The sequence below is a fragment of the Danio rerio genome, chromosome 2 (assembly GCF_052040795.2).
Source record: "Danio rerio strain M-AB ecotype USA chromosome 2, GRCz13ab, whole genome shotgun sequence".
NCBI classification, from domain to species: domain Eukaryota; kingdom Metazoa; phylum Chordata; class Actinopteri; order Cypriniformes; family Danionidae; genus Danio; species Danio rerio.
The window spans coordinates 17,966,133-17,991,148 of NC_141022.1; the positions used below are offsets into that span (position 1 = coordinate 17,966,133).

Sequence of the window (25,016 nt, forward strand, 5' to 3'; positions counted from 1 at the left end):
TCAAGTCACTGTTTGTATTTCTTGTTTCTTTTCTTCAGTAATTGTAATTATTAACAGCAGGTGTTCATCAGTGTCTGAATTCACTCATTAGTGTTCATTAAAACTGTCAGGTGAACTATATTAGTTAACTAGTGTATAAAATAGTGAACAAGGACACAAAGTGTGATTTCAAACACAGACTTCAAAACATCGAATCTGAACTCTGTTAGCTCACAGTTTTCTGCAGTTGGTTACTTTCTCGAAAACAAAAATGTTACCCAGAAAGCACTGTTTTTAACAGAATATTACTTTTTTAGTGAAAAAACATTATTTTACCGTAGAATCTGACCGTTTTTTAACAGCAATTTTTTACAGTGTACCCTTTATTATGTACCTTTGGTGAAAAAAAAAAGACATATACTGTAGGAAAACACAAGCTAATCATTTCTATTAGAGATTAATTCCTTTTAAAAAAAGTCATATATAGAGCTGCGTTCCAAAAGGTATACTGTAGTACACCCAAACATTTTAAGTGTATGTTAATTTATTTGACCATCCAAGATGCAGGTGACTTTTTATATTCAGAAGAATTTTTTATGACATGTGTGACCTAAATATGGTTATGTACAACGATAAACTCTAAAATTATGTACTTGGCCTCTAAAATAAACTGTAAAATTCTTGGAGAAGATCTAAATTAGTTTGCAAATTTAGTGAACACTGTCTGGATCATTTGAATCAGTGAACCGTTTCCTAGAGACTCACTTTGAATAAATTGAATCAGTGAGCTGTTACACCCATACTTTAGCCAAGAAAAGAAAAAAAATCATTAATATACTGTAGTATCAAAAGCCTTTTATATTTATTAAGAATTATCATTTGATAATGTGATGTATGAAACATTATACATTGTGTTGAAATTAAATGACAGAGCATGAGAACAGTTCCAGTCTGTTTTTATTTGAGCTTCAGTAGTTATACACACATGAACTATTGCTGTAACTGGTCAGGGACTATTTTTCCTAATTAGCATTAGATGGTATTTGAAACATTTTTATTTAAAAAGTAGCATTTTAATCAATACATTTAGCATTTTTATATTTATTCTCTGGTAACCATTTTAAAAAGGTAATAAGGTATTCAAGTCTATGTTGCTGTTTGGTCACTAAGTGATGGCTGAAAGGGGTACACACAATAAGCTAATAACAAAAAATGTTGGGTTCCACACAATTGATTTGTGTTGGAAGAACATGAACGAATTAAAGTTAGTGGACTAAATATGAAAGCAAATAAGTTGTTGCCAAAAAAACTCAAGAATTTGTTTGTTTCAACTCATCTTCTATAATGTGTTTAAACAAAGAGGAATGGTATTTGTTTTGAGTGTACAGTAATATTCCTAATAACAATAAGGGCCTATATCATACACCCGGCACAATGTGGCGCAAGACGCGGCGCAATACTTGTTTGCTAGTTTCAGCTTGGCGCAAGAGTCGTTTTGAGGCGGTGCACTACGCTCTTTAAGTAGCAAATGCATTTGCGCTCATATGTGCGCCCGTAGGCGTTCTGGTCTAAAAATGAAGGCGTTCTGAGGTGCACTGCTGGCGTGTTGCTATTTTGAGAAACTATAGTAGATTTTTCATTAGACCAATACAAACCCGCTTACACACTTCTTAATAGCCTACACACAAGATATAGAGCAATACGCAAATATTTTTACATATGAAAAAATTAAAATATTATGGATAGGCCTATATAAGATATAATAAGAATATATATATATATATATATATATATATATATATATATATATATATATATATATATATATATATATATATATATATGTGTAAAGGATTAAAATATTACAAAACATATTATTTTCTAGCTTACATAAATATGAAAAACCACTGCTTTTTGCCTTCTTTATCTCAGGAGGCTTTTTCAGTTCATTTATAACAGTTTGCTTTTGTATAATGTTATTATTATTAGCAGTATTATTTATTATATCCATATTTATATTTGTTTTATTAAAAACAAGCTTAGATTTGCCCACCTGTCAGGTTTTAGACCATATGGGGCACAGCATGTGTTTTAGGATATAACTCAATTTTTTAAACAAACTTGGTTATTATTGTTCATTTATTAATTTGCTGGAAATTAGAACTGAATTTAGAAATAGTTTTGAAACAAATATTTGCGCTTAACAAAAGAAATAAATTATTTATAGGCTAATTGATGTCTATGCGTAAAGGTTTCCCTATCCAAGAGCGAAAGTGAAAGTAGATCAATTATCTCTCATTCTTGCGCGGTAGATGCTCTGTTTAACTGTTTTCTGTTAAAAAAAAAAAAAAACTTTTAACTGTTTGCTAGTGAAATGCTCAGTTTTCCACTTAGACTTACTTTCCGTCATGTAAATAGCAAATGCGCTTATGGCGCGGCACAGCTGTCTCTTAAAGGTAATGGGAGACAAGACTCTGATTGGTTTATTCTCAAAACACACCTATAACTCATTAAGAAAATAAACTCAACCCTTCTAGACCATGCGCCACGTAGCAAAGCAGATTTTCCTGTCCTTAAATTAGCAAATATGGATTCTGACATGCCCTGAAAGCGTTTGCGCCCTGCGCTTTCCGTTTTGCGCATGGACCGTCAAAATAGAGCCATGGTACATAATACAGCACGCCATCTAGTACTTTTTGTTTTTTCATTATTGCTTACATACAGTTCAGAAAAACAGCATCAGTTCATATGTGAGTTTATATTCATTCTAACATCATAATTTGACAGAAAGTTTGCACTTAAGGCAGTAACGATTGCATTTGCATTTGCAGAGGATGTGTATTAAAGGTTGTTTACATAAAGTTGTACTAATGCTTTCTTGTTGTTCTGCTTCGTAAGAGCTACATGTATCGTCAGGAATCATAGATATTCATATTTTCACTCTCAATGTGCCATTAGTCATTGACTTGCATTTTATGAATGACCAAGGAACACAACATCAGCTAAACATCTTCTTTAAAGGGTCATGAAACACCAAAATGCATTTTTTGAGATGTTAACAGCAAAATATACGTCCCATGTTACTAAAAACACTTTTAGGACACATATATTTAGCTAACAAGGTAAAATTGGTTGTTTTTGCGTTGTTTAAAGCAAATTCATTTTTCCAGTTTGAAAAGGCAATGAGATCATTGTGTAAATTCCAGCGTGGGGATTGGCATGATTGACATCATTGAGTATTCAGCACATCTTTTTATTAATTCATCAGAAGGACTTGTTTCGAACCAGTTAATATGCATGATGTACTCCTTTTACCAGTTACAGTGTTCAGAGAGACATCACGTGTCGCCAACCGTAATTAAAACAAGTAGAAGAAGAAGAGTTGTTCGGAGACATGGGTTGTTTATAAATGTGCCACAACGAAGGTTCTGTTTCTATTTCCCCACGATGAAAGTGCTGCTGTCACACCTGCTGCAGTGCCCTCTTGTGGACTTTTAAGGGCACTAGGTCGTGTTTTGGTTGTTTTCATTTCCTGTATGCCTGCTCACATGATCACTCCTTGTTTCCAGCTGTTCCTTGTTGTCTAATTGGTTCTGTCTTTTATAAGCCCTGTCATGTTGTGTTTAGTTTGCCTTTGGATTTTGCTTTGCTCTGTCCTGTTTTGCTCTCCAGTTCCTCATGTTAGGTTCGGTTTGTTTGTTCACTTTTAGTATCGTCTCGATGTTTTTGGATCCCCGTTAAGATTTAGTTTGATTCAGTGCTTTTAGTTTTTGCACTTGCGTTTGTTTTGTCAGTTTTTGTACCTTGCCTGTTATTTGGATCTTCTTTGTTTACTTAATATATTAAACTATATTATGCTGCATTTGGATCTACTCCTTGTTTTTGTAATACCTCATTGTGACAGCTGCTCGCTTGTTTGTTTGTAAGGCATATTTTTCACCCAAGAGCTTTTAAAATCTGGAAATGGTGAAATCTGGATTTGCCACTCATTTTCTTTAAAAAAAAAAGATGCAATTCCAGTTTGTGTTAATTGTCCTGTTTCTATGGATTTGGCAAGTGTGTATTCTTTGTTTATGTTTATTCAGATGGCAAAGTTAGTTAGTATTGTCAGCAATACTCTTTCAGTTATAAAAGACATAACTTAGTCAAAATAATTTAGTTACTAAGTTTACAGAATGTTACTATAACTACAATATTATGGATTGAAAATCCTCAACTTCTTCACAGCTCTCAGATCCAAAGAGTAAATGCTACTCTCCAAATCACTGTCTATCTCCCCTGCGTCAGTGTTTGTGTTGCCACTGTGAAAATCAGCATGTGCACGTAATAAAACTCTGCTTTTCATATAAACCCTTTCCTCTTTCGCCACTCCCACCTAAACAAAGCTGGACCCAGCCACTTGCCTGACTTTTCACACAAGAACACCCTGGTGAGACAGTGGGGGTTTTATGGCCCTTTAATATTCCCCCAAAGAAAAAGGTCACCTTCATGTTGGAATAAACGATCAGCAAATTTACACTTTTGATTTAACTATCCCTTTAATTCCATGAGTATTTGACAAACCAAAACAAAGTGATGGAGTCTGACAGATCAGTATGTGTGTAATGATTTTTTCTAGTTTTAAATGTAGTTTTTAGTATTAAGTTACATTCTTTGTTAAATCAAGTATTACAGCTGAACATCACTGTCACACATTGAAAGTTTCACAAACAACATTTAAATAGAGTCTTAAAAGTTCATAAATGTCAATATCCAAGTCTGATTTTGAATTTAATCACAAATGTTTGACAAATGACATCTCCAGAGGCCCCCAGAGAACCTCCAACTAAACTCATCTCTTGATTGTAACATAAAAATCCCATTATTTCAAAGCAATACCGCAGTAATTAAATAGTGTAACTGTAGATAGTTTTCCTCTCACCTCAGGCTACGTCTCTCAGGATTCATCGTCAGTTTTAATAATGTGGAAAAGCGTGACATTGAACAGTACCTGGTGGCCGTTGTTCCATCCGTAAAGTGCACGATCCCTGGCATTGTAATCCAGCATGGACATGTGAAAGTACTGGTTATGAATAGGGATGTCCATGTACTCATAGGTGGATGTTTTGGTGGAGTAAGAGTAGTAAACCTTGGCTCCGGTCAGGTGTGAGTTGGTGATATAGAGTGTGCCGCAGATCATGAAGGACTCGCCTGCATTGCGTTTGGAGTATTCTGTGTTCCAGGAGTTCAGAACCTGGATAGTCTGAGGATCCAGTCGGCTGATCACTATATTCCCTGCATTCTGATTGGTGGCATAGATGGCCCATAAACCGAGCTCATCAGCCATCAGGTCAATGTCCGAGAATCCGCCCCAGGTGTATGGATAGACATTGTGGAATCCTGCGGACTCCAGGGCTCTCTGAGTCGTGACCCGGCCACTTTCGAAGCTGTATCTGACAATGATGTTGCTCTGGTATTTGTTGTAGTACAGCGAGCCATTGTAGACCACATGATTGGTTCCTGCCCAGTGGAAAGGGAGGTTGTAGGTTTTGGACTCGACTCCTGCTACGAAGTCGCTGACTGATTTGTACTCACGGACAATCTTGTTGTTGGTATAGCTGTCCATGTACCAAACCTGCATTGGAACATTTGAGTGTGAATTAGATTAGCTTATTTTAGCAATAAACCTTTGTGAGCTTTAAGGTTGATAGTAGAAGTGGGTGCCTCAGAAGACTACAGGCTGTCATTGAGGCAAAGAGTGGCTCAGCAAAATGTTGCTTTGTAGTTGTGTAAATATTCATGCTAACTGTTGTCTAAATATTTTTTGGTTGATTGTAATCCATCACATACTGTACATTTTTAATCTGACTTGACTTTATCAAGATTAATGTGTACACAAGAAACACAAGAACTGAGTAATTACCGATTACTAAACTATAGTGAATACACTGTAGGAAATAATGAAGGTGTTTGAATGTTTGATTTGATTAGATACTGCCTGTCAAAAAAAGTTGTACATTTTAATATTTCGTAGGACCGCCTTTAGCCTTGATTACAGCAAACACTTGCTGCAACTTCTTCAATGTCACAACATTTATTCCTGGCCAGAATTGTGTCATTTTTTAGCCATACTCTTGTTTTGATAATGGGAGTGGTTGGACCACTGTGCAAATTCTTCTCTAGTACATCCCAAAGATTCTTAATAGGGTTAGGTCAGATGAATTCTAGCTTTGTCATCTTAGAATATGCCCATACCATCAGGGAAGCAACAATCAATTGATTGATTGATTGATTGTTTCATTCATTCATTCATTCATTCATTCATTCTTTTTCAACCGCTTTTCCAGGGCCGGGTCGCCAGGGCAGCAGTCCTAGGAGAGAATCCCAGACTTTTCTCTCCCCATACACTTTCTCCAGCTCCTCCGGGGGGATCCTGAGACGTTCCCAGGTCAGCCTAGAGACATAGTCCCCCCAGCGTGTCCTATGTCTTCCCCGAGGTCTCCTCCCGGTGGTACATGCCTGGAACAACTCCCTAGGTAGGTGTCCAGGAGGCATCCGAAACAGATGCCCGAGCCACCTCAGCTGACTTCTCTCGATGTGGAGTAGCAGCAGCTCTACTCCGAGTGACAGAACTGCTCACCCTATCTATAAGGGTGCAGCCTGGCACCCTGCGAAGGAAACTCATTTCGGCTGCTTGTATCCGACATCTTGTCCTTTGGGTCATGACCCAAAGCTCATGACCATAGGTAAGAGTAGGAACGTAGATTAACCGGTGAATCGATTAAATTGATTCATTAATTTTATAGCCTGGTTATTCAGCTTATTCAGGTAGTCACTGGGCACATTCTTTGGGCACACAACATTGCCGAACATAGACTTGAACAATGCAGCATTCCCAGATCACAGCACTGGCCCTACAGGCTTGTGTGGTAGGCATCTGCCTCTCTTTTTACCATGATGTACACATCATTCTGGAACAGGGCAACTCTGGACTCATCTGACCACATGACCTTCTTCTAATGTTCCAAAGCCTAATAATAATCATCCCTTGCAAATTGAAGCATTTTATCAAATTAGCTTCATTGATAAGTGATTTGCTTAAGGCTACACAGTAGAACTGTGAAACTGCTCTTAATAGAAGGGTTCTATTAACCCTTTAATTGCCTGCTCCACCAAATGGTTGTCCATTTTTGGACTGTTTTAAATAATGGTTTACACACAAAGCAATCACTACACTTGATTTTGGTTTTACGGTAAAAAACAAACAAAACAAAACAAACAAAAAAAAAAAGAAAAAAGAAAACATGTTAATTTTGATTGTGTTTTAAAAAAATAAATTGGTCTCATGTTTTCAGATTTTTCATAGTATATGTATTAATTTCAGTACTTTTACCATAAACCGACATATCAACCATTTGGTAGAGGTTGATATTTTAGAAATTATAGTATGTGTTAAAAGAAAACGCGTCAAGTGTATTAACTAGCAACTTTAGGAGCTATAAAATTTAATCCAACTATGTTTTCTTGGTGGAGCAATTAAAGGGTTAACATAGCCGTGAGTCCTATTACTGTTCTTTTTTTTAATTTGATTTCACCAGATGTTTAAGTGATCTCAATCATTTAAGTTTTTTTTCAGATTGACATCTTTTCTACAATCAAAGGATGTCTTTAAACATGGTTGTTTAAGAAAGACAAGCTACTCTCTGCATCAGTTATGGTTAAATAACTTACCAGCTGAAACATGATTTTCCATGTAATAATTATCCAATGTTAGGTACTTGCCTTGTTACTTAGTTAAATCCAAGTGGTGTTTTTATTTTTTATTTTTTTATGGGGAGTGTATTATCTGATTAATAACCATTTTATTTGATTGCAAAATTCCCTGTACTTTACATATACAATATGTTATATATATATTATATAATTCCATTAATATATCAATGTTCTTTCTTTGATTACATAATTCTCAAAGAATTACAGGATGAGAATTTTATCTAATACTACCTTAATTTTAGGCAGCAGATGCCCTTCCAGCTGCAACCAATCTCTGGGAAACATCCATTCACACTCTACCCAATTTACCTGTACTGCATGTCTACTTTGGGGGAAACCGGAGCAAGCGCAGGAAAACCCACGCGAACATGAGGAGAACATGGCAAACTCCACACAGAAATGCCAACTGACCAAGCCGAGACTCAAACCAGCGACCTTTTTGCTGTGAGGTGTTAGCGATACTAACTGCGCCACAGAGTCACCCCCCTATTTTGTTTTTCTTCTCATTTAATAAATATTGATTTTTACACAACTAAAAAAATTATAGTATATTTGGTGTGATAGAGCTGTGAATTCTTTGAAGTCCCCATAGAAGTGTTTTTTGTGTGTGTGTATAAAGTAAAATCCTGGGGGAAATGAAACAAATGTTCTGAGAAACAATATTGCTGTTGCATAGAGCTATATGTTACCTTGTTATTCTTCGGTGAAGCCTGAGGATCTGTCATCCATGCTCCAAACCTCGTTCCTGATGTCTTCACAGTGATAGGCCCAGTGATTTTCATCAGCTTACCACATGCTGATACAACAGAGAATGATAAATAATGTCAGCTCTTGTATAATCAAGTCAGCCCAAGACAAGGGTGTCCAAACTCAGTCCTAGAGGGCCACTGTTCTAAAGAGTTTAGCTCCAACTGTCTGAAAGTTTTGAATTTGCCTAGTAAGACCTTGATTAGCTTGTTAAGCCGTGTTTAAATAGTGAGGGTGCTATATTTTCAAATACTATAGAATACCACTTGACCACTTCAGCCACTTAAATACTCCCCATAAACAATAAGGTGGCTGTCATTTTGGGAAAATATTTTCGTAATGAGACTTGGCATTTTTTCAGAGGATGATATTGTGTGAAACAACACATGGTTTGATAGACAGGATGATATTTGACCATAAAGGTGGTTGGTGTCGTGTTCTCTTTGAGTGTGAACACGCATTAGCTTAGGAAACAAAATTTAGAAATTTAGAAAGTAATTTTTATTTTTATTTTTATTGGTCATTTCAAATATTAAGCTTAATGGTAAACTTGAAAAACAGCTTTGGAGAATTTGATGTTCAACTAGAAACTCCATTCAACTAGATGGGAGCTACACTTGCATGCCTGAGAGGCATCACAAAGAGTGAAATGACTAGCCTAATGGGACTGATAATGTGCCGGACACTGGCCTTCCAGGAGCAGGATTAGCCTAAGAGTTTAGAAAGTTTAAAACTCACTAAGTTTGTTCATGCAGTTCCTCAGTCTTCCCTCCAAGCCAAGGACCCTTTGCTGGAGTTCCTCATAATCATACGCTCCGATCTCCTCCTGAATGGCCATCAGCACCACAGAGAGATTCCTGAGCTCCTCCTTGAACTGGGAAATGAGTGAGGCATCAGTTTTATACTGCTCCAAAACCGGAATCAGCGGCTGCAACTCATTCATCTTCCCCTTCAGCTCCTGCAAAACCAGACAAGCAATTAAATTAAATCACAAGAAGAGATTTGCTTACATTAGTAGAAACAGATGCTTCACTGGTAACATCAAGATGTTCTGAATATAACACAAATAAAGCATGACCTTTAGGGGTTTACAGGATTTCCAGGAATGTTGGACTGCCTTTTAAAATGATTGTAAAAAAGCTATTCATGAAGTGGAATTTGATTCATTCTTGGAGAGTAATGGCAAGTGTGGCTTTTTCAGACCGCTCTGTTCATACGAGAAAGAGCCATTGATTTTCTCCGAGGCATGACTTTAATGGTAGCCCACCTGAAAGTTTTTAGTCAATAATGTTCTTCGGTTGGACTCGATTTGTCTGAACTTTGATCGGAGTCCTTTCATCTGGCTCTCCATTTTCATGACATACTGGAAATCCCTCTGGGTCCTCAGGTTCAGCACTTCGATTGACTGCGACATGTTCTGAATCTTAAGAGAGGAAGATGGGCCGAAATGAAGTTAGGATCCATTAATCATTCTTTGAACTGCAAAAAAAAAAGCAAGATGCGGTAGATTTAAATTACATTTCCAACTGGCGTAAATCAGCCCTGACACTGTGTCTCTGAGGAATTCTCCATTTCCATAATTCCATTCAACACAACCAAAGCAAAGATAGATTTCAGAGACAAAAATGGGACTATGTATGGGTTGTTAACCCTATTACCTCCTTCGCCAGCCTCCACCAAACAAAGGAAGATGTTTTATGGGTCTCTAAAATCAACTATCATTGAATATTATTTCTGAAAAGAAAAAGCGTAGGAAGGAGGAACAAGAGGGGGCCTTAAACACCCTTCAGGCCGTTTTTGCATTACCATCATCTTTATGCTCCTCCACAATCAGCTACAGAGAAGCCTGTGGCATTTTTAGCAGATGAAAATGGTGAGCAGTTTCGCATAATGCTTTCAAATCTCTGCAATGAAAGCTTTTGTTATCCAAACCAGATCTCAATATAAAACGACTTTAGCGTTCTTAGACACACATTGATGTGCGCACACACCTTCTCCAGCAACTGGCGGAGCTGCTTGCTCTTTGCATCTCTGGAGCACAGGCTCTGTTCTGGTGCCACAACCGTACAGATGCAGCGACCGTCGGCATCCTGTGCTGAACTGTAAACCTGCCAGCCTTCCTTTGGTCTGATGGTCTGTTCATAAAGAAACACAGCAGAGGCATGCAGATCTTTATGTTTGTGAAAATAAAGTGAAAAAACATTGTAAGCGAAACTTTTAATGCAATGAATCTATTAATGTGACATAATCTGATTTTCATGCCTCAAGCATGCTTAAAGGAGCAGAGTGAAACTGAAATGTGACTACTTTGTGATGCATTTACATGGTACACCATTTACTGCAAGACTTTTAAAAATGCAAAGAAAAAACATGATGATAGTTTTACTAGGTTATGCACAGAGTTGTTCTATTGTAAATATTTTTTGGACTTTTTATATTCTGACAATATATTGTCAAAATTATTAACCCACTGTTTATTTTTTTCCATAATTTCTCTTTAGTGGAGAGATTTTTTTCAACCCATTTCTAAACATAATAGTTTTAATAACTAATTTCTAATAACTGATTTATTTTATCTTTGCCATGATGACAGTAAATAATATTTGACTAGATATTTTTTTAAGATACTTCTATACAGCTTAAATTGACATTTAAAGGCTTAACTAGGTTAATTAGATTACCTAAGCAGGTTAGGGTAATTAGGCAAGTTATTCTATAATGATGGTTTGTGCTGTAGACTATTGAAAAAATATATTGCTTAAAGAGGCTAATAATTTTATTTGCTTTATTTTGCTTTGCTTTTATTCTAGCCGAAATAAAACAAATAACTTTCTCAAGAAAAAAAAAATATTATCAGACATGCTGTGAAAATTTCCTTGCTCTGTTAAACATCATTTGGGAAATATTTATAAAAGGAAACATATTTAAAGGGGGGCTAATAATTCTGACTTCAACTATGAGAATTATTAGCCCCCCTTTAATTTTTTTCTTTTTTAAATATTTCCCAAATGTGTGAAATGTGTGTATTTTGTGTTGACCACTCATCATATAACCCTGAGTTACTTTTTGGTTGGCCAGTTTGTTTCCAATGAGTCTGCTGTTTTCGTTTTTGTTACTGCAGACTAGTTCAGTAAACATAAAGAAAGAAGATATGTCCACATAACTTTAGTATTTATCCTTATCGCAAACAGTAATCTGGTAGTGTTTCATGCCGTTCAGCCTTATAATCTTAAAATGTGAGCAAAATCACCTGTTTTTCATCACTTTAGATATTAAGCTGGAGAATCATTTAAATACTAGCTCTTAAATGATGTTTGCGAAGTAGCGGTTTCTGCTGTTCTGACGTCAGCTGCAGGTGTGAATGAATGGCGGAAGAAAGTAGTTCCTCATAAAAAAGAGGTTTTTAGACTCTCTGTGTTTGATTTTCTTTTTTAATATACATGATTATACCATTGAATTATACCAGTGAGTTGTATAAATGCAATATCACATGAGTAGCAGTGTGATGTGGCTGTATCCGCTTGTTAAGTGTGACGTCACGCGAAGCGGCTTCCAGGTCCAAGCGCTCTATTCAACTGAATGGGGAGACTCATGAATGGTAATAACGTTTACAAAGCGATTTAAGGCTTTCGAAAATCACGATCGCAGTATATATGTCCATGCCTAATATCCGATGGCCAGAAAGTGATTAATTTTTTTATAAATTGTTACATTTTTGGTATTTGTTATGCAGCAAGCCCAGAGATTGTTGTGTACACAATGATTTTATATAAAATTAACTTTAATGTGTGATAGGAATAAAACGTGATCATAAACAAATGATTTCTCCACTCAAATGAATGGCGGCTTGGACCCAGAAACAGTATTACATACGTCACAAACACGCCACCACTTAACAAGCGGATATTGTCACTGGTGAGACACTAAGGCACGCCTCCCACCTGTGCCGATATACAGCCATAACGCACTGCTACTCATGTGATATTGCTCTTGTGTATATGTATGTATACATGTATACATGTATACATACAATATATAACTGCAGCAAGCTTTAAACTAAATATTGAAACAACAGTTTGACAAATCTTGCGGCTGTTGAACCACAACATATACAGTATATTTTAGGCTTTTTTTAGACAAGAACATACTTTATTTCTTTCGTTAGATTTTAAATTTGTGATTTATTTATAAGCATAGCATCTGTTTGAAAATATGCTTTGATATGAGAGGGTCTCTCATTCATCAACTAGACTACCCTTCAGATAGGTATTCTTTCTTGGTATGTCTCTGCAGCATTTAAATGTGAAAAATAATTTGTTTTCAATATTTGGTAGTAATAATTTGCTATTTTCTCCAGAGTAAATAGATTTGACTGCAATGTTACCTCTTACAGCTGTACAATAAATGCTATTTAAAACTTGGCCACTATTTTTTGTTCATATTTAGCATTTTTATACTGTATATTTTTGGTGGTTTATCAATGGCTTTTGTCCGTCTGTAAATAGGGTAGATTAATCTATGACTAAGCAAGGCTTTTTCATTCCTCAATACTTTATATTAGTTTAACCTAATGGGTAACTAGTTAACTATTTAACCAACCACATGGTTAAAAAGAGGTTAACTTAATGTTGATTAAGCTTGGATTGATTACTTCATACTTAATGTGTAAATTATACAGTGTATTGTGTAAATTACTGATTACTGTCAGATATCGACTCAACCCAACCATTTTTTATTTATTTATTTATTAAACTTTTTAATCAACAAATTGGTCTGTCCATATCTGACCCAAAATTAAAAACACCAAGCAATTGTAATAGTGCATTTAACCACTTCATATAGAAGACATTAGCCAAGATCACAGGTGTTAATTTCAGTTTCTGGAGGGCCATTGCTCTGCACAGTTTAGTTCCAACCCTGCTCCAACACACTAAAGCAGTGATTGGGACTTCATTATTTTTGCCTAAAATAAAGATCACAATTTTCTCACAATTTTGTAGATGCAAAGTAAAGGTCAATATGAGTAGGCTATTATTAGTGTTATTTCTCAAACATATGTTAAAACAACAATAATAATAATAGGCCAATGTGTAGATCTACTGTTGGTTAAATGCTACATTTTGTATATACATGGAACGATAGATTCGGACAGACTAAATATGTCCTGTTTGTTAATTCACAGTAAAGTGATGACATCAGAATACAACTATTCATAATTTTAAAGTTGAATTATTATATAGACATATGCTTGTCATCTGTCATTGACAGCATTATTAGATCATTTTTTTTTCACTGGTAAAATGAGACATTTGTCATTATCAGTTTCTCTCCTGCATTATATTCAACATTATATAGGCTAGAGTAGTTATACTGACCCAGTAAACATTTGTTGTAATGCACTTTTTTCAAACACTTTTGTGTTTGCTGAAAGAAAAAACATATCAAGTGATTTGCGTAATTATACTGTAACTCTAAAATCTGATCGTTTAAATGATGCGCGCGCCTGTTGCACTTCACTGCCGTGTGCGTTCATGTCTGCTGTGAGGAAAAAAAAAAACCATACATGCAAATCATACTTCCCGCATGGCTATCAAACGATCGCTCTGTGCAGAAAACTGAACTTTATGTACAACTTCATTACCTGTTATTCACATTCTATACAGGTTCTGTTCACTAAAGTAGCCATGGCGTGCACGCGCGCGTCCTCTCTGAGGTAAACAAACAGTGCGTCAGCTCACGTGTGATTTTGCGGCTGCGAATACATCATTACATTAAGACAGAAATGACATTTTAGGGTGAATTATACACTTAAATTTGTTAAGTGACACGTTTAACACCATTTGGAGGTGTACATGTTGCCTAGCAGCATATGTATAACAATAAAAAGACTTGTGCAACTCACCTTTATGCTTCTCTCATGCTCTTGAAAATATAATTGGCTGAATCGTAGAAAAGCTGAATTAAGATTGTAGGATCGATTCAAGATCTCAATCCTTTTTTTGATAAATCGTGCAGCCATTGCAGCGGTCACACTGGACTTTTCTCCACATAGACTTCCATTCATACGCATGTGAATGCGTCAGACCGGAAACACAAGCTACTGTAGTGCAACAAGTTTCACAGTTCGCTGCGTTGGAAAGCTAAAGCTTGGTAAACTCTGACCCGCGAAATCACATCACATGATTGCGTGAGACCAATAAAAGATTAAAACATGACCTCTCAGTACAGAAATTTAATACATGGACCATTTGCTTGCTTTTTTAAATGTCTAATCCCTCTTTTCGAAGTGCCATACAACAGAATTTCACACGCACAAACTCTAGTGCAGGGGTGGGCAAACTCGTGCCTGGAGGGCCAGTGTCCTGCACAGTTTAGCTCCAACCCTAATCAAACACACCTGCTTATAGATTTATTGTGATCTTAAAGACACTGATTAGCATGTTCAGGTGTGTTTGACTAGTGTTGGAACAAAACTCTGCAGGGACACTGGCCCTCGAGGATCAAGTTTGCCCACCCCTGCTCTAATGTGACCGCAGCATCACCTGTAGGTCTCCAACAAGCCTGAAGGACTTAGTTTGATCAGGTGAGCTTAATTAGGCTTAATTAGGGTTGAAACTAAACTGTGAAAAGAGCTGCGGCCCTCCAGGAACTGGAATTGACACCTGTGGCCTAGACAATATAGTTTTCCAACTTAATTCAGTTTAAGTTTTGTGCTTATGTCAGTGCAGTTAAATATATAATATTACTGGTTATCAGGAGACATCTCAAACTGTTCCTGGAGGGTCAATGTCCAGTAGAATTTTGTTCAATCACACAAGACTAAAAGGCTCCTATTGAATCTGAAGGCCTTTGGTGTATACAAAATCAGAGCAGGTTCTGTATTTCAATATAAACTTACTTCTTGAGCGCTAAAAATGTTTGCTCTAGATTATTTGTAGTATGAATAAAATGCAGACGGGCGACACAGTGGCTCAGTGGTTAGCACCGTCACCTCACTGCAAGAAGGTCGCTGGTGGGTTTCCCCCGGGTGCTCCGGTTTCCCCACATTGCAAAGACGTGCAAAGACGTGACAAAATTAAATTGGCCATGGTGTAAGTGTGTGAATGTGTATGGATGATTCCTCCTAGTACTAGGTTGCAGCTGTAAGGGCATCCACTGTGTAAAACATATACTGGATAAGTTGGCAGTTATTCTGCTGTGGTAACCCCAGATGAATAAAGGGACTAAGCCGAAGGAAAATGAATGAATGAAATGCAGACATATTCCACTCAACGCATTATTCAGAAACTCAGCCAGAAGTAGTAGGTCAACCAGGTATTTACCAACTAAATTTTTCACATGTTCATATTTGCTGTTTTTGACATACTCTATCCGCTTGTTAAGTGTGATGCCACACAAATCAGATTTTTGGTCCAAGCACTTTATCAAACTGGATAGGGAAGACTCAACAAATGGTAATAATAAACGTTGACAAAGTGATTAAAAAAAAAAATAATAATAATATATATATATATATATATATATATATATATATATATATATATATATATATATATATATATATATATATATATATATATATATATATATATATATATATATATATATAATTTTTTTCATTTTTGAATATTTTCCAAATTATGTTTCCCAAATTTTATCAATATGTCTGATAAGATTTTTTCTTCTGGAGAAAGTCTTATTTGTTTTATTTCAGCTAGAATAAAGCAGTTTTTATTTTTTTAACGCCATTTTAAGGACAAACTTATTAGCCCCTTTAGATATTTTTTCGATTGACTGCAGAACAAACCATCATTATACAATAACTTGCCTAGTTACCCTAACCTGCCTAGTAACCTAATTAACCCAATTAAGTCTTTAAATGTTTCAATATTCACTGTCATCATGGCAAAGGTAAAATAAATTTTTTATAGAGATGAGTTATTAAAACTATTATGTTTAGAAATGAGTTGAAATAATCTTCTGTCAGTTAAACAGAAACTTGAGAAAAAAATAAACAGAGGGGCTAATAATTCAAGTGGGTTAATAATTTTGACTTCAATTGTATATAAACTAACACAGAACAAGTGGACACAATACAATATGTAAAAAACTGAAAAAAGTCCACAAAAAATTAACAAATGAACCATATATATATATATATATATATATATATATATATATATATATATATATATATATATATATATATATATATATTTTTTTTTTTTTTTCCATTCATTTTTTTTTCAGTTTAGTGCCTTTATTAATGTGGGGTCGCCACAGCGGAATGAACTGCCAACTTATCCAGCACATTTTTACGCAGCGGATGCCCTTCTTGCCACAACCCATCTCTGGAAAATATCCACACAAACTCATTCACATTCATACACAACCGACAATTTAGCCTTCCCAATTCACCTATACCAAATGTCTTTGGACTGTGGGGGAAACCGGTGCACCCGGAGGAAACCCACACGAACGCAGGGAGAACATGCAGACTCCACACGGAAACGCCAACTGAACTAGGCGAACAAGTGACCTTCTTGCTGTGAGGCGACAGCACTACCTACTACCGACATCTAAATGTGCTGCCTACTTTTTGAATGGGAGGTAGGACAATCTGACAAGGTATGACAAATCAACAGAACACCGGAAACAGTATTCCATACGCCACAACTTAACAAGCGGATATTTAAGTGCTTTCATTTGGATTAAAGCTAAACTTTGCAGGACAGTGACCTCCTATAGGGACAGCCCTACTTTAACATGGAAGAATATTCAGAAAATTCATTTAGATTCATGCACTCATCAAACTGAATCCAATTCAATCGCGAGCTGCTAAACCACAGCAGATAAAAGAAGAAAAAACAAAGAAGTGTGTTTTGACTACAAATAGCCCCCGTTGCAACACCTTCATGATAAAGCCTCTCTCTCTCCACCTTCATCACCTAAAATTTCCCTAGATTGTCTACAACAATAAAGGCGCTTTGTAAACACCCACATTCATTCTTTTTTTTCCCCCTCCACTCTCGCAGCAGGCTCTGAAAGGCCGGCTCTGGGGACTAGCCTTTTACAGGCGAGTTGAAAAAAAAAAAAAAGTGGGTGCTTTACACACTCTGGCACACTTCCTGAAGCTGCTGCAACTACCAACTAACTGCAATTTCAGCAAATTGTAACATATCCAAGTTGGATGGGCACTTCCTGCTAGTTCACTGTCATTATGAGATATGAGCCGAGGGATTCTGCTCCTCAAATAAGAACTGCAGCTGGGTTTATTAAGACTAAATGAGAGATTCTCGTGACACTTTCAGATACTACAGGCTTCTTTTGTTTCCAGTCACATTCAGATGAATTCTCTGGGTTTTACAAGACAAATAGATAGCTGTTTGTCAGCATTGCAGATTTTGATCTTGACCCAGTGCTGAAAAAGACCCCTTTGGGATAGCATACAGATTAATAATGATGCCGAGAACAGGCTGACAAAGAAAACATTTCTCTCTTAAACTCTTTAGCAATGTCAGATGCTGTTGTTTAGGGGTTTTTAATATTCTAGATGACCTAGATGTCCAAAAATGATCATCCTGCACTCTCAGAAATAAAGGTACAGACGCTGTCACTGGGGCAGTACTTTTTCAAAAGGTACATATTGATACCTAAAGGTTCCATAATGGTCCCTCAAAGGTACTTTTTTAGGTACATTTGGGCACTAATATGCGCCTTTACTGTAAATTCTTTGGGTACAAATATGTATCTTTTGAAAAGGTACTGCCCCAGTGACAGCTCCTGTACCTTGATTTCTGAGAGTGTGGTGTGAAAGACCCCCATCTTAATATATAAAAAGCATCTATCTATCTATCTATCTATCTATCTATCTATCTATCTATCTATCTATCTATCTATCTATCTATCTATCTATCTATCTATATATCTATCTATCTATCTATCTATCTATCTATCTATCTATCCATCCATCCATCCATCCAACCACCCACCCACCCACCCATCCATCCATCCATCCATCCATCCAATTTAAGTAGTTATTATTATTAATCTAAGTTGATTTTTTATATTTTAATATGTACATTTTAGCTTTAATTCTATGTTTATTAATTTATTTAGATCTTACATTAATTTAAATTATTCATAAAAAATTCAGTGTGTTTTTCCCAAACATTTCCATAGCACTTTGCAGTTTAAAAGCCTTGCTTTCCTTCTCACTTTGTATCAAAATATTTTAGTGTCATATTAGTGGATTAATAATTTAATATGTGTTTTAGACTAGTTTTAAAAATTAGCAATCGGTACATACAGCATGAACTGTTACACTGCCTTTATATTACAACTTAAGGTATTTAATGGCTGTTTTTAAAGGCTACTTCTGTACTTACTGCAGAAAACACATCTTCATTTGGATGACAGTATAGGCTACTATAGTCTAATAATATAAACTAAAAATACACTAATGTTGAAAAATACACAAATAAATTAATAATTAAAATAATTAACTAGTATATTATGGTTGTAATAGTGTACAGAAAATAAATAATGGGAAGAAAATTGTAATTATAGTTCATTTTGTTCTGTGGAAAGGCATGCGATTTACAATACCATATTTATAAACTATTGTTTCCCAAATAACTTTTTTTTTATTAGGAAAAAAATAAACATATAAGTTCTTATTTATTATGACGTATAAATTATTAAAACACATCTAGCAGCAAATAAAAAAAAAACGGAGTACAAAATGCATTGTTGCACATACTTTACTTTTTACTATGCATTTAGGCAACAAACAGCTAATGCTCAGTACTGTACATGTGGATGCTTACAACCGTTTAAACGCCGGAAATAAAACTGATTGAAAACTGAATCGTTTAATGTCGTCCATTCAGTATAACATAATGTTCTTACCAAAACATTTTTTCCCTTATGGATATTTACATAAAATCCAGCCAGCTTAGTTGCATTGCATCGTATTAACTCCCTCTCTCTAGACTTAGGGTGTCACTAAATGATATTATCGCATTAACATAAGAATACCTCACAAAAATGACACCGAGAGCCTTATTAGTTACTTTGCGTCCACACTCAGCCTTTCATACACCCTGTTCCTCTGACTCAGTGCTGTTTTAGCAGCCGGACTCAGACATGTCAAGTTTTTGTGTATGTGAAGTCAGTAAGACTCACCGCGGAAGGGCAGTAGCCGAGCAGGGCGAGAAAACACAGCGGTTTCAGCACCACGAACAGCGGCCGCATTCTGCCTCGAGTCTCCCGCCTACGTGTCTCTTTCAGCCCGATTCCCCGCGATGGTTCAGATGGAGCTTGTCCGTTCGCTGGGACCAGAGATTCTCGACAGAGCCGCGGAAAATGCGAGCGCTGTCATCGTCGCTCCGGGCGCAGAAAAGTTTGAGAGATGTGTGGAGACTCTCGGCGGATATTACATCATCGCTTCACTGTGGGGTTACTCTACTTAGTTATCTGCCAAACTTGATGTGTGTAATAAGTTCACGACTTGTATATACTTTAGGTAAAAGCTAAAGACTAAGGTTTAGGCTGTATGAACAAAATGTCCACTATCTCGTTCTCATAAGAAACGAATCTGACTCCTTTAACCTGTTTTATAGCATATTTTAAAGAAATTATAATAAGAATTGCAATTTAATTATTCTTTTTAAGGAGGCAAAAATAACCAACAGTACATTAACTGGTAATTACTTAACCATATGTAAAACTTTATTTTTAAATGATATAATAACAAGCATTATCACACATTTTCTAAACGCCAAATATCATCAATTATATCAATCATGTTTCTACAATGATTTTAAGATTAAAGTTTCTTGTGACAATTTCGTGACAATCAACCAAAATGAATTCACCAACATGAATTACCTCAAATAAATCAACCAAAATGAATCAACCAAAATTAATTTACCAAAATATATCAAGCAATGAAGCAAAATTAATTCACCAATATGAATCATTTATTCATGTTCTTTTCGGCTCAATCCCTTTAATAATGGGGTTGCCTCAGCAGAATGTACAGCCAACTTATCCAGCATATGTTTTACACAGCGGATCCCCTTTCAGCTGCAACCCATCTCTGGGAAATATCCATATACACTCATACACTACGGACAATGTAGCCTTTCCAATTCACCTGTACTGCATGTCTTTGGACTGTCAGGAAAACCGGAGCACCTGGAGGAACCCCACGCAAACACGGGGAGAACATGCAAACTCCACACAGAAACACCAACTGACCCAGGCGAGGCTCAAACCAGCGACGTTCTTGCTGAGAGGCGACAGCACTACCTACTGCACCACTGTGTCACCCCAGTAATATGGATCAACCAAAATGAATAAATCAAAATGAATTATTCAAAATAAATCAACCAAAATAAATTCACCAAAATTAATCATCAAAAATTAATCAACCTAAATTAATCAATCAAAATTAATCGACTAAAATTATTTTACCAAAATTAATCAACTAAAATTAATCAACTAAAATGAACTCACCAAGATTAATCAATCAAAATTAATCAACTAAAATTAATCGACTAAAATTAATCAACTAAAATTAATACACCAAAATTAATCAACCAAAATTAATCAACTAAAATGAATCAACTTAAATTAATCAACTAAAATGAATCAACCAAAATGAATTTACCAAAATTAATCAACAAAAATTAATTCACCAAAATTAATCAATCAAAGTTAATCAACTAAAATTAATCAACCAAAATTAATCAACCAAAATTAATCAACTAAAATTAATCAACTAAAATTAATACATTTAAAATTAATCAACTAAAATTAATCGACTAAAATTAATCAACTAAAATTAATACACCAAAATTAATCAACCAAAATTAATCAACCAAAATTAATCAACTAAAATGAACTCACCAAGATTAATCAATCAAAATTAATCAACTAAAATTAATTAACTAAAATTAATCAACTGAAATTAATACACCAAAATTAATCAACCAAAATTAATCAACCAAAATTAATCAACTAAAATGAATCAACTTAAATTAATCAACTAAAATGAATCAACCAAAATTAATTCACCAAAATTAATCAACAAAAATTAATTCACCAAAATTAATCAACCAAAGTTAATCAACCAAAATTAATCAACCAAAATTAATCAACCAAAATTAATCAACTAAAATTAATACATTTAAAATTAATCAACCAAAATTAATCAACTAAAATTAATCAACCAAAATTAATCAACCAAAATTAATCAACCAAAATCAATCAACCAAAATTAGTTAACCAAAAGAATCAAAGTAGGGATTTTGAATCACCAAAATGACTCAAAATAAGCGCTCATTCCATAATTAATATTGAAGTACGCATGGTATTATGTTACATTTTATGTCTAAAAAGTTTGATAGGGTTGGAAAATTCTATTGGACTTTTTTCTGTAAACTGCATTCCATCAGTGCATCTACCTGATCAAAACTAGTAACAACGTGTCTCATTAATAAACTGTTAGGCTAATATTAAACAATGGAAACTGGCAAATCTAATGCATGTTGAGTACATGTTCATCTCTGTCCTGGCTAACTTGTTGCTTTGCTGCCTAGCTTTTTGTTTACACTTGTTGTATAATTTATAGTGAAATGCGTGCCGTTTTATTGTTAAAGTAACAAAAAGTGACTGAAATTTGCCAAATAAAGTAGCCTAAATTTGTTTCTTATTTGATCAATCTGTAGCAAATGTTGGCATCACTCAACACTAAATACATTTTTAAGGTTTTCATCAGTAGTCTGTTTGGCCCACTGACTGAAAGTAGTGCAGGGAATGTACTTTGTTGCACAATATGAAAAATGGGTCAGAAAAGATCCTGTTTTCAAACCAATTTCACTCATAATATATGATGTAATATTAAACATGACTTTGGTTATTTCATAACACTGAAAATGAGACCAAATAAATGATGTATGTTTTTTTAGTATAGTATGTGCTTTATAGAATAAGAGGTTATGAATTGATGGCAGTCTAAAATAAAGCTCACAACACATTTCATTAAACAAGATATATGCTAAAATAGTCTCATCAGAAGTTAAATCATAAACCTAACCTCACCTCTGCTCACATTTTCAATTAGTTGCTTGGCAACAAGTGTGGTGCACTTATTTTAGACTGGGCTTCTCTTTATCTCTACCTATATTAAAAGAGAATGTCATTTTTTACTTTAGTGTTCATATCAGTATATGGTGAAACAATATACATAGAGACATTATTGTACAGTTAAAATATCCTGGGTTCGAATGATGTACGCAATAGAGTAGCTTGTCCTTTTTTAAATTGAGTTCACAGAATTATTCTATACTTTTTACAATATGTAATATAAGTATCAGGTTTCATACCAAAATACAGGGTTGATCATTTATTATACCATGCTGTAAAAGATTATTTTAAATGTTTTATTGTGTCTCTTTAAATGCAAATGAACAGCTGATCTTGCACCCTTTTCATATGAAGCCGTGGTTTACACTTCGTCAACCCAGTTACTTAGAACAACAAACAAAACCATCATGTGCTTTACAGTCTTGGCAGTCGAAACTCTTGGGGCTCTATTTTAACAAACCAATATACTAGTTAATAGCAACATTGTTAACATGTTAATAATAAATATTAAAACATTAACATTAAACTTTTCAATTATTTCAGACCCCTGGGGTAATTAGGTTATATTAAAGACACAGCAATACCATCAGATGCAGCACAATAGTTTTTTGGCACTATGTTAAACTTTCTAATGCCTTTATGGCACTCACGTACATCAAAAATAAATACAAGCCACAAATAAAGATGGAGGATGGTCTCTGAGTGGTTTTATCCTAATTAAATGATGAATAGACTTGGGCCTATTGATGTGTGCAAGGATTATTTATCTATAACCACCCCAGAGAATACTGAGGGTCGTGACTCGTGAGTCACTGGCATTGTTATTTTAGGGATCGCATGCTGAAAAGTTTGGGATCCCCTGGTCTAAAGCGCATGCATTTAGGTTGTGAATTTACGTTGGCAATTTTAATGATGGGAAAAAAGGTCAGTACATCCAAAAAGGTATACATGGGTTTTGATCATAACATGCGTTAAACCGATCAGAGAATTATCTCCCATTTACTTAAAGAATTGCCATTGTGCAATGATGGATTTGCTATTTATATGGCAGATTTCGTAAGCTGTGAAACAATTCACTAAGGATGAAACGTATCTGCTCATGCGTGTCTACGAAACAAACTGGATTCCACAAAATCCTCTGTAGATGAAGGAGGTAGCTTTTTTATATTTACAGTTGACGTCAGAATTATTAGCCCCCTTCGAATTTTTTTCTTCTTTTTAAATATTTTCTAAATGATGTTTAACAGAGCAAGGGAATTTTCACAGTATGTCTGATGATATTTTTTCTTCTGGAGAAAGTCTTATTTGTTTTATTTTGGCAGTTTTAATTTTTTAAACACCATTTTAGGGACAAAATTATTAGCCCTTTTAAGCTATTTTTTTTATTCTCGATAGTCTACAGAACAGACCATCATTATACAATAACTTGCCTAATTCCGCTAACTTGCCTAGTTACCCTTATTAACCTATTTAAGCCTTTAAATGTCACTTTAAGTTGTATAGAAGTGTCTTGAAAAATATCTAGCAAAATATTATTTACTGTCATCATGGCAAAGGTAAAATAAATCCATTATTAGAACTGAGTTATTAAAACTACTATGTTTAGATATGTGTTGAAGAAATCTGCTCTCCATTAAATAGAAATTGGGGAAAAAATAAACAAGCGGTCTATTAATTCAGGGGGGCTAATAATTCTGACTTCAACTGTATGTAGATAATATTTTTTTACATTTTAATCCACATTTAATTTTAATTTTTGAACATATTTAATTACCTTTTCCAAGCGTGTTGCTGTGCATCCCATTGTGTGTAATAATGTCACATCCCCAGCTTGTTCCTGCTCACCCAATCAACGTTCTCCCTCACATACCACCTCCATCCAATCCAGTGAACCTTCATCAGACTACTAACGACTTGCACCTGTTCTTCATTACCCATGGACACTTTAAAGACCCATCTTCTTGGTTTTCTCGTCGGCCGGTATTCAAGTCAGATAGCTGTCTTCACCTTTGCTCCGGTGTCTTCTCACCTTTATACATAGTTGTTCCTCATGAGTCATCGAGTCCTTCATTCTGATCAAGGGAAGTGATTATTCTTATCTGATGTTTACTGGGAGATCTGCTATCACTCTGATGAACTGTGTGCCTGTATACTCACCTACGGGTGATCTTTATCTGCTTACTGATCCTTCTCACTGATTCAGTGGAAAGCTCACTTGTGTAGTGGATACCAGAAGAATCACCACCAACTAGATGAACTGTGTATCTAAGTATTCACCTGCAGTGGTATAAGAACAAACATCTTGTGAAATCGAATGCTTACACATGAGTTGTGTTTACCAGAAGATCCACTACCAACTAGATGAACTGTATACTCTCCTACTG

General features: G+C 35.2%; 2 protein-coding genes across 3 annotated transcripts in view; both read right to left on the reverse strand.

Moving 5' to 3' along the window:
* Positions 1-25,016, reverse strand: part of LOC147846305 (uncharacterized) — a 350,900-nt gene that overhangs the window by 138,391 nt on the left and 187,493 nt on the right. The gene's annotated exons all lie outside the window — the stretch shown is intronic.
* On the reverse strand, positions 4,499-24,503 carry olfm3b (olfactomedin 3b). Of its 2 annotated transcripts, none has more exons than XM_087240590.1 (6): positions 24,407-24,503; positions 10,470-10,613; positions 9,746-9,901; positions 9,217-9,436; positions 8,421-8,527; positions 4,499-5,593 (listed from the first exon to the last, which is right to left on the reverse strand). In XM_087240590.1, the coding sequence occupies exons 1-6, from the start codon at positions 24,434-24,436 to the stop codon at positions 4,916-4,918; spliced, it is 1,335 nt and encodes a 444-aa protein (XP_087096716.1). In that variant the 5' UTR covers positions 24,437-24,503; the 3' UTR covers positions 4,499-4,915. The 2 variants fall into 2 exon arrangements, with proteins under 2 accessions (XP_087096716.1, XP_087096714.1); XM_087240588.1 differs by lacking the exon at positions 24,407-24,503 and adding an exon at positions 19,666-20,088.

Coding starts and splice junctions, on each gene's coding strand:
- olfm3b (XM_087240588.1), bottom strand. CDS start 19,734: ATGCGGCCGCTGTTCGTGGTGCTGAAACCGCTGTGTTTTCTCGCCCTG. Junction 10,614..19,665: donor TCGGCTACTGCCCTTCCGCG/GTGAGTCTTACT, acceptor CTTTATGAACAG/ACCATCAGACCAAAGGAAGG. Junction 8,528..9,216: donor GAACTGCATGAACAAACTTA/GTGAGTTTTAAA, acceptor CTGTTGTATCAG/CATGTGGTAAGCTGATGAAA.